At 38.4% G+C, this 10,236-nt stretch overlaps 1 protein-coding gene across 1 annotated transcript; it reads right to left on the bottom strand.

The window, feature by feature from the left end:
* On the bottom strand, window positions 1–9,828 carry LOC133863803 (DEAD-box ATP-dependent RNA helicase 20). The gene is made up of 10 exons (XM_062299901.1): window positions 9,610–9,828; window positions 7,899–8,164; window positions 7,054–7,233; window positions 6,777–6,938; window positions 6,411–6,565; window positions 1,583–1,675; window positions 1,159–1,244; window positions 835–1,061; window positions 446–679; window positions 1–342 (listed from the first exon to the last, which is right to left on the bottom strand). The coding sequence occupies exons 1-10, from the start codon at window positions 9,663–9,665 to the stop codon at window positions 284–286; spliced, it is 1,518 nt and encodes a 505-aa protein (XP_062155885.1). The 5' UTR covers window positions 9,666–9,828; the 3' UTR covers window positions 1–283.
* Between the last annotated feature and the right edge of the window lie 408 nt (window positions 9,829–10,236).

Genomic DNA, 10,236 nt, shown 5'->3' with positions numbered 1-10,236 from the left:
ACAATTTTTTTCAAGTTCCATTGCATTCTTCCTCAAAAACTTTAATGATATGAACAAATGTTTTATCTTACACAGTCCAACACTAACTACAGTCAGTTAGTCCTCTACGTAGTGGATCAAAAAATGAACAGATACGAAAGTCAATGGATAAAAGACATCTAACTCCTACTCTAAGACAAGTTATCCTTACATTTGCCCAACGAATACAACGTGCCAGGCATGGATGCTTATTGCCAAGCTTTTCTCCATGGCCATCAAGCTCATAGTTTACCTTCATTAATTACTAGCTCCAAGAGCGACCGCCACCATAACCCCTCCCGCGATCACGAAAACCGCCGAGGCCTGATTGATTGATTATACATTGAAACACAGTTTCAGTAACCAAGTTCATCAAAATACATGAATATACACTCACGTATGTTAATATTTGAGCTAGTCAACTAACCTGAAGGGGGAGGAGGTGCACCACGCCCCATTGCTGCCAATTCAGGACTAACCTTCTGACCCGCTTCCTCAAGTATGCTAATGAGTTCCTTTGCAAATCTAGCGTTTGCAGCTGTGAAGAATGTGTATGCAGTTCCTTTTGCCCCAGCCCTTCCTGTTCGACCAATGCGGTGAACATAGTCCTCAAGGGAACCCGGAAAGTCATAATTTATTACACATTTCACATCCTTCACATCTGCCACAAAGCCAGAGCACATTACAAAAATAATGATATCATTCAAAATGATCAGATTAAAAGTGTCGTTCTTTGTAGTTACGACACAACACTTGTACTAAAAATAAGTTTCTATCAAGTCATTCAAAAAGTAGTAAGAGTTTTTATCTTCATACCTAAACCACGAGCCGCAACATCTGTTGCAGTCATTATAGGACTCTTGCCAGCTTTAAACTCTGAGAGGACCCAATCCCTTTCTGCTTGACTTTTATCTCCATGAATTGAGAGTGCAGGCCAACCATCCATGCGAAGTTGCCGCGTGATCTGATCACATCCTTTCTTCGTATCCATGAAGATCAGTATTCGGCTGCCATCCATGACATCCTCCAGCAACTTCACCAGTCTTGAAAGAAAAGGGTACCAGTAAGATGACCACAACAAATCCCATATCACAAAATCTTGAAAAAACTGGTGTACAAGAAAGAGATAGAAAGGCTTACTTGTTATATTTCTGATTCTCAGAAACAATGTCCACGTGCTGGCGTATAGCATGGTTAGCTTTCAAATCCGAAGAGCCAATTATCACCTATGCAAGGTCCAAGACAAGAGTGAATTTGATAATGACACATTTGTATAGTCACACATACTACAAAAGCTGGAATTTTTAGAAGGGACATAAAACCTCCAGAAATCTGGCAATAACAAACCAAATCATTACAACTGGGAAAATGACCAATAGTTTCAAGAAATGGGGGGACAAAAGCACCAAAACCATGCAGCCTAAAAAATGGAGCAAAATGTAACATTCAAGATCGCAATTGCATACATTAAAACTATAAGCTTAAAAACTCAATTGCAGAAAAGAACACATCCTAAGAAGAGAATCCTACTATGTGGTAGCAAAATTGAGTTACAGCAACTTACTTTGTATGCATTATAAAGGAACTGCCTAGCAAGTTGTTCAACCTCCTTAGGCCAGGTAGCACTCCAGTATAAAGTTTGACGATCTGGACGAATCTGCATAAAGCAAAACATTAGGAGCGAAGGAAAGGATGCATTACCACCAGTGATACTTACCAGTGGCTAGCTGGTATCTTCAATATGACATACTTCTACCCCTTGCTACTAGGCCTAAACATTATCAAAGTAATTATTAATGCAATCAGTATCCCAGAAACAAGGCCATCTATGTATTGTTCTTTTCTCAAACATATGAAGAACTGGTTTATCCTAGAATGAACCATCAAGAAAGCAAATTTACATGTTTCAAGTTTCAAGACATAAAAGCAATTTCCAGAATAGAGCAGTAAACATTAGAAAGTTAAATTTGGCATCCTCAGCACAAGGAAAAACCAAATTTCTCAGTAGTCCTGATAGGTCAACCAAACCATAATCCATGTTTTATCATTGTTAGCAAGCCGCTTAAATTTAGGTATTCACCCATAACTCGTCTTTGGGAAGAAAACCATAAGAATTTGATTTGATGCACCAGTTCCTGCAATGGTATCTACCATCTAATTCCTTGTAATAATGGACCCACAATACCTTTCCTGTTGTTTGTTTGTGAAGTTGGGCGACCACATAGAAAATGACCATGTAATGACCGAGTTGTTCCACATAAGACAGAACAAGTACAACAAATCATCACTCAAAGACTGGCATCTTGGAAAACAACTGCATCATGTTCATATCCTTCTTTACAACAAACACAATTGAACCAACAATATCATATGCTTCTGATAGTCTACAACTTAATTTATGAATAACTTAAGAAATTCTTGAATTTTTCTGATTGAATACAAAACAACAATACATGCTTTATTTATGATACGCAAGGCTACCAGCCACATCCACCAAATCGAAATACATTCTCGGAGCTAATTCACGTGAAGTTCATAAAATTTTCTCCATTCATTCTCAAAGAAAGATCATTTACAGAGCACAAAGACTCTGAATTTTGAGTACTTTGGCTTAGGAAGCACTATATAGGTAGAAATTTTATTCAGCTGTACTCACAAGTAACAAGTTTGGATGCATTTACATAAGTAAATGTTGACATTTCTAGTCTTTAAAGCCAATAGTGTTCCAAGTAAAAGGAATATATGGCTAATTCTAGACTCAGTCCCCATTGCTAGCAAATTCTTGGATAGCCATATCAAGTCTGATGTGCCCGGGGTGCTTTGCAAGCTAGATATTCATAAGGCTTTTGATCATATCAACTGGAAGTTCTTATTGTACATGTTGAGAAGATCTAGTTTTGGGGAGAAATGGGTCTCATGGATAGCACATTACATTTTCTTGGTGCGCTTCTCCGTTTTGGTCAATGGTTCACCGTCCGATTTCTTCAATAGTTCCCGTGGGTTGAGACAGGGTGATCCTCTATCTCCCCTTCTATTTGCAGTAGTCATGGAAGCTTTGAGTAAAATGTTCAATGCTACTGTTGGCAAGGGTCTTCTCTTAGGCTTCTCGGTGAGTTCTAGGCTCCCCGTAGTTAATATCTCACATTTGTTATTCGCGGATGATATTTCAGTTGTTTGTGGGGCCAACCCTGATCATCTTCGCTATCTACGTGTCCTCTTACTTTGTTTTGAAGTTGTTTCTGGTTTAAAGGTTAACTTGCCCAAATCTATTTTGGTTCCTGTGGGTAATGTGGATGATGTGGTTGAGTTGGCTGACATCTTAGGTTGCGGTACTTCCTCTCTGCCCCTGAAGTATCTTGGTATGCCCCTAGGGGCTTCTTACAAGGCTAAGTCTATTTGGGATGGCATTGTGGAAAACATTGAGCGCCGGTTGGCCAGTTAGAAAATGATATATTTGTCTATAGGCGGCAAGGCCACCCTTATAAAAAGCACTCTTTCCAATCTACCTACGTACTACTTGTCTCTTTTCCCCATTCCTGCTTGTGTGGCCAATCGTATTGAGAAGCTCCAATGAGACTTTTTATGTTGAGGGATAGGCGAAGAATTTAAATGTCACCTAGTTAGTTGGGCCAAGGTTTGTTCTCCGATCTTTGAGGGAGGGTTGGGGATCAGAAATTTCAGGATATTTACGCGCTCTCCTAGGTAAATGGTTTTGGCGCTATGGGATTGACAGAAATGCGTGGTAGAGAGTAGTGGTGGACTCCAAATATGACAATTCTTGGGGAAAGTGGTGTTCTTCTAAGCCGGCAGGAGCCTTTGGGGCGGGGGTGTGGAAGAACATCAGAAAATGTTGGGATTCTTTCTCAAGCTATTCTAGATTTGTTGTGGGGGATGGAACCAGGATCAGCTTTTGGCATGATTTGTGGTGTGGGGACATGGCTCTTAAGGTAGCTTTCCCATACTTATTTGGTATTGATCGAGCATAGGACACCTTTGTTGAGGACAATTTGGAGTTTTTGGGCGGTGTCAACTAGTAGAACGTGAGCTTTACTAGAGAGGCACACAATTGGGAAGTGGATTGGATTTTTTGCTTCTTTTCTCCAGGCGCTGCATTCAGTTAGAGTGATAAGTTGTGGTGGGTCTCCTCCAAAAAATGTTTTCTAGGTCAAGTCCTCCTTTTGCTCCATGGCCTGTTTTGGAGGTAGTCGCTTCCCCTGGAAAAGTGTGTGGCACACTCGGGCTCCTTCAAGGGCAGCTTTTTTTCGCGTGGTCAGCAGCTCTTAGCAAGATTCTTACCTTAGATAATCTCAAGAAGTGGCACATTATAGTGATAGACAAATGTTACATGTGTAAAGACTGGGGAGTTCGTGGATCATCTTCTTCTTCACTGTGAAGTGCCTTCTGCTTTGTGGAGTTCTCTTTCCAGTCATTTCAGGTTGTCTTGGGTTATGCCCAGACAGGTTATCGACTTGCTTGCTTGTTGGTGGTCCTCTGGAAGGTCGGGGAGTATTGTGGTGTGGAAAATTGGGTCTGTTAGCCTCTTTTGGTGCTAATGGAGAGAAATGAACAATATAAGCTTTGAGGATTTGGAAAGGTCCTTGAAAGAAATCTAATCCTCTTTCTACCATACATTGTACCTTTGGACTACAGCTTATGTGTGTACCCTTTTGTCATTTAGCTTTGATATCTTTCTTGCTCGCTTTTCTCTTTCTAATTAGGTGTATCCTTCGTATACTCCACTAAGGGGTGCTTCACGTTTTTAATGAGATTGGTTTATTACTTATCCAAAAAACAAAATATGGCTAATATTTTGAAAAGGCAACAAATCTAAAGAAAAACAAGAGAGGTAAGCAAATGGCATTAACATGTGCATCCTAAAGGAGATTAGACATTTTTCCCTTAGAGCACTCCCATCAGTTTCCCTACCATTTTCCCTATATTTAAGGAACAAAACTACTTTTTACTTCCCTATAAAAAAATACCCCACAACAGATTTCCTAAATTTTTCCTATATCAATTAAAAACTCTTTTTTACTTTTATTTTATTATTTTTTCTCTTTCTTACTTTTATTTTTTTATTCATTATTTTTTTTTCTTTTTCCCCTTGTCTTCTCCGTCCTCTCTTTCTCTCTCAAAACCCATCACCTTCATCTCTCATCTTCTCCGTCATCTCTCTCAAAACCAACTCAGAAATCTCTTCCGGAAATTCTAGAAATGCGATTTTGCGAAAATTATGAATGTGATTTTGCGGAAATTCTAGCTCCGATCTCTACGGTAGGGCTCGAATCGTGGATTGAAGCAATGGATGTGGATTCGTTGTCGATGGTGTCGAAGACCGATCACGATTCGGGGGTGCAGAACCACAATACGGCGTCGTCTCCGTTGGGTCGTCGCCGGCGAAACAAGGGCCGAATTTCCGGTGGGTTGACGGAAGAGACACGAAACAGGGGCCAAATTCCAGTGGGTTGACGGAGAGCCAATTTTGTCGACAAGACTACAAGATCTGGTAGTTCTCCAATGAATCTGTAATCTAATTGCTTTGTTTGGGAGACATGAATTTGGGGTTTTTTTTTTTTTTTTTTTTTTTTTGATTGTTCTCGCAGTTGGATTTTGTGTGATGATTAAGGTGGTTATTTGTTTGTTTGGTGAGAAAGTGAAGGAAAATCAGCAACAAGTCGTTTCCGACAGACCCATCTCCGGACGCAGGAAGGGGGAAGGAGAGAGAGAGCCGTTTTTTTTTTTATTAAAACAATGGGTTGGGAAGCACTGTTGCTTCCCAACCAAAAAACCCAATTTTAGGGTATCTGTTGGAGGTTAGTTTTTGGTGTTTTTTATGATATTTTCCCTAAACATAGGGAAGGGAACCATTTTAGGGAGTCTGATGGGAGTGCTCTTATAATTGAGAGTTTGTGAATACAACCAAAGATTCACAAGCAATTAAGAGGCAACAACCTCTTTTCTCTTTGGTGGTAAGTAAGAACAAGCTTCCTCACTAATAATGTGGCCTTCAAGCCACCAAAAAACCCCAGAATAATTAATGAGTTCAAGTTATAAGCCTAAAGTTCCAGTAAACAATATCCACAATAAATTACCAAAACTCAATAATTGGGATTTTAAACCAAATGTTATAACTTCCTCACTATTCAATATTTTATTTCAGCCAAGCGATTTCAAACATCTGCTAATTTGTTCCTATTTTGTCGAAAGATCTAAACCATAAATGAAACCAGCAGATACAATGACATAAGCAAAGGAAGAGGAAAGATGAGGGTTAGGAGGAAAGATGAGGGTTAGGGGGAAAGAATCATCTATTTAAAATTATCCTTATAACAGGACTAACAATGTGGAAATATTCATGACATGATTTTCGAACAGCATGACAAAACTCAAACCTGAGAAATAATTTTTCGTATCTGAGGCTCAAACCCCATGTCTAGCATTCGATCTGCCTCATCCAAAACAAGGTATGTAACCCTTCGCAAGTTTGTATGATGTGATTCCAACATATCAATCAACCTCCCAGGTGTAGCAATAACAATTTCAACGCCTGATCCAGAAAAAGAATAAATTTGACATTAACATCATTAAGAAGAATAAGCAACTATGCTAACACAATAAACTGTACACGAAAGTAATAATAAATAGCTAAGTCATCTCAGTGATCTCACATAGTAACCACCTATCTCAAGATAGCCAGTTCATGCAAATCAAAGTACAGTACAGTAGAGAAGTCATCGAAAACTCAATTGAAAACCAACCTTTCTGGAGATCACGCACTTGAGGTCCCTTTGGAACCCCACCATATATGCATGTGTTTTTAATCTTTGATGATGCACCAAATTTGGTGCTTTCATTTTGTATTTGAACAGCAAGTTCACGGGTCGGAGCTAAGACTAACACAATTGGGCCATCTCCAGGAGCTGACAAAATATAATCGAAATTACAAAAATCATTCCCAACGATTGACCAAATATAAACATAGGCAGATAAATATCAGATTAAAAGATTTAACCATCCCAAATGTTACATCCTTACCTAGAATTGGCTGGGCATTGACATGGACAATGGCAGGCAACAGGTAGGCAAGTGTCTTCCCTGACCCTGTTTCAGCAATACCAATGAGATCACGGCCCTTCAAAGCCATTGGCCATCCTTGAGCTTGAATAGGAGTAGGTTCAACAAAACCAGCTTTTGCAATCTCTTGCAGAACATAATCTGTTGTCAAGTACATATATCCTAATAAGAAGACTCTTCAAAGTAACATTATCTCATTATCCAAAAAGACAAAACTTTGGCAGGTTGAAATAAGTTAACCACATTTCAATTAAAAAAAAAAAAATCAACATAATAATGAACATAAACAAGATAACTAATAGTTCCTACAGTTATCGTGCATAAAAAAGTTGGTGTAAACAATAATGTGACACAGCCAGCACATGTGATGCATTAGATAACTTTGTAGGGATCCTCAATGATTGTGACTTAGAAGGTGCTTTAGCAATCTCTGAAGAACTTCATTTGGTGAAATATCTAAGTCTGAGAAGCATATGCCCACCTACAGAAAGTTTTCAACAATAATATTTTTCAACATGGATTATCAAGTTATTGGTGAAGGAGATCATATTTATTGATAAGATGGTTTACTGTTCAATTACTCCACCTTTGGTGCTTTTCTTTCTGGGATGACATCAAGAAAAATGTCCAGCAAAGACAAAGCAATGCGTCTACCCCAACTAGGCAGTAGAAGTGCAAGATAAAAAGTTCATCTGATGTCTCATTTTGTAATTTGTTTGTTCTACTAACTCACATGCATGCTAAATGAAACCTAAATAAAACCTCAAACAATGAAAAGAGCGGGCTTTTCTCCACTAATAAGTTACCCGGAAACCCAACATCATGAAAACTCTTGACAGGCTTTGGAACATCACGGCCTTCAACAGTAATTTCCCTTCGTAGTCGATACTCCTCAACCTCTTTGTCAGACATTGCTGCAACTGATGGTGACTCAACATAGAAGTTCTTCTCAAAAGGAGTCAACCCATCCAAATCCAACTTCCTCGGTGACTCAGCACCATCATAACTATTCTTGCTCGATGAGGACCGAACCGAACCCCCATAGCCCGTAGACCCGCCAAACCCCGAATCACTAAAACAACACCAATTAATTCATAGAAAACCAGTCAATGTTGGCCACTAAAAGATTGAAAGAAAAAAATCCAAAATTCACAAAAATAAATTTGCAGAAAATTGATCAGCAGCTTGATATTGAGTGACTACATTCATATAGCATAGGACGAAATTAAGGGCATGTTTTGTATACTGGAATTATGATTACCTGGGAATAAGAATGAGTATTACCAAGAATACAAGAAAGAATTGGACTGGAATGACCATTCTTATTCATTCATTTCATGAAAACACAAGAAATAGAAACATTAATATACAATTTTCTTGTTAAAAAAAAAAACTCAGCCGAACAGGACCCCCACCACCGGCGAGACAGAAACAACGAAGGATCCATAGATCACCAAAAACCACCAGGTAAGAACAGAGGACTCTAGAAATGCACCAGAATTGAAGACAAAATTATAACAATATAAACAAAAACCAGAACACAAAGCACAAAATCATGATCACCAAAAGATTGCCATGATAAACAGCGACTATGAATTTAGCTTAAGATAATTAAAGTACTAGAGATTCATAGAACTAGGAAACCAAACGCAATGAAACTGGCGGTATCATTTCAAAATATTATGAACTCAGAGACGATTCTCAGTCTCACTGTTGACACGTCGTCTCACTGTCTCCTTCTTGTCCATCACCTTGGCAGCGAAGAGGCTGCCCTCGGATGACTTCAGCTCAGCAAGACAAACAGAGCCAATGTTACTGGATCCGAGATAGCTATTCCAGCTGAGAAATAGCTTTCCTAATAATAATGACAGCCAAATAACGAGATAGCTATTCCAGCCATTCCATTCATGGGTCTATTTCTGCGTAACAAACGGGCCCTAAATGTTGTTCAAACAAAACTAAGTAGTTTACCCTAGTGAGTTGCTGAATAAACTAATTCACATAACTTGAAGAGAGAAAGTTTGGGCTTAATAGAGAGAGACTGAGAGACAGATACAGAGAAGGAAACCCAGAATGGCCGAGTAACACTAAAATTACACAAAACTGACATGTTTTTGACAATGAGCTATGAGCCAGACAAACTCTAGCAGTAAATAAGCTAAAGAAAACCAGAGAATGTTAATTTTGAGCCTAATTGAGAGAAAGAGAACCACCAAAACCAGAATCACTGAGCAAACCCAAAATCCACATTAAAGAAACCCTAATTAGAGGAAGTTTGATATAAATAAATCATACACACATAAATATCTATGTGACAACTATGCAAAGTAACAAACCAACATACATAACAGAGAGAGAAAGGGATTCATCATAAATGGGCAAACTTTAAATTCAACATAAAACTAAAACTAGAAGAAATTAGATATAAAGGAGTGAAACCCACATATCAATTTAAGCACACTAACACATAAACAATATGAATATATGTAAGTGTGAGACAGATGTGGGGTGGGTTACCTTCTGCGGTCACGATAGGAAGTGGGGTCGCCTGAACGGCTGTCATAGCGGCTCATGGTGTGTATTGCCACCCTCGGGTAAGTTATCAGAGTGGATTTTGTACAGAAAAAGGGTTGGGAATTTGCAAAAGGATTTTAGTCTTCTACAAAAAGAAGAAGACGCGCTGGTGTTCGAAGAAGAAGAGAGCCTTTGCGTGGTAAATGCTAATGCTACGCTGCTATGTATCGAGTGGCTAAAAGCCCTAGTAATGTAATGACAGGTGTATAATTGCGGTTAGAGGAGGTGCCTCCACCGTCACTGCCTTCTTCTTCTTCTTTTTCTTCTTTTTTTTCTTTTTTGTAAAAACAGAAAAAGAATTTGTGTTGTGTGTCGTTTACTGATTATTTTGGTAAAAATAAGACTTAAATACCTTTAACCCATATATTTTAACAAGTTTTTTTTTTTTATTTAAATTTTATTTTGTATCATAGATGGTACTTCACGTATGACTAAAAACGGATATAGTATCTATATTTAACTTTAATGTAACAAAAGTTCACATTAATACTTTTAAAAAGACAAACATGTATCATTATGCCACATTAAAAATTTAAATATATATATAAAGAAAATTACAATTTAACCTTC

The sequence above is a fragment of the Alnus glutinosa genome, chromosome 3 (genome assembly GCF_958979055.1).
Source record: "Alnus glutinosa chromosome 3, dhAlnGlut1.1, whole genome shotgun sequence".
In the NCBI taxonomy this organism is placed as follows: Eukaryota; Viridiplantae; Streptophyta; class Magnoliopsida; order Fagales; family Betulaceae; genus Alnus; species Alnus glutinosa.
Note: the sequence above shows the minus strand (reverse complement) of the source record. Positions and strands in the feature narration are given on the sequence as shown.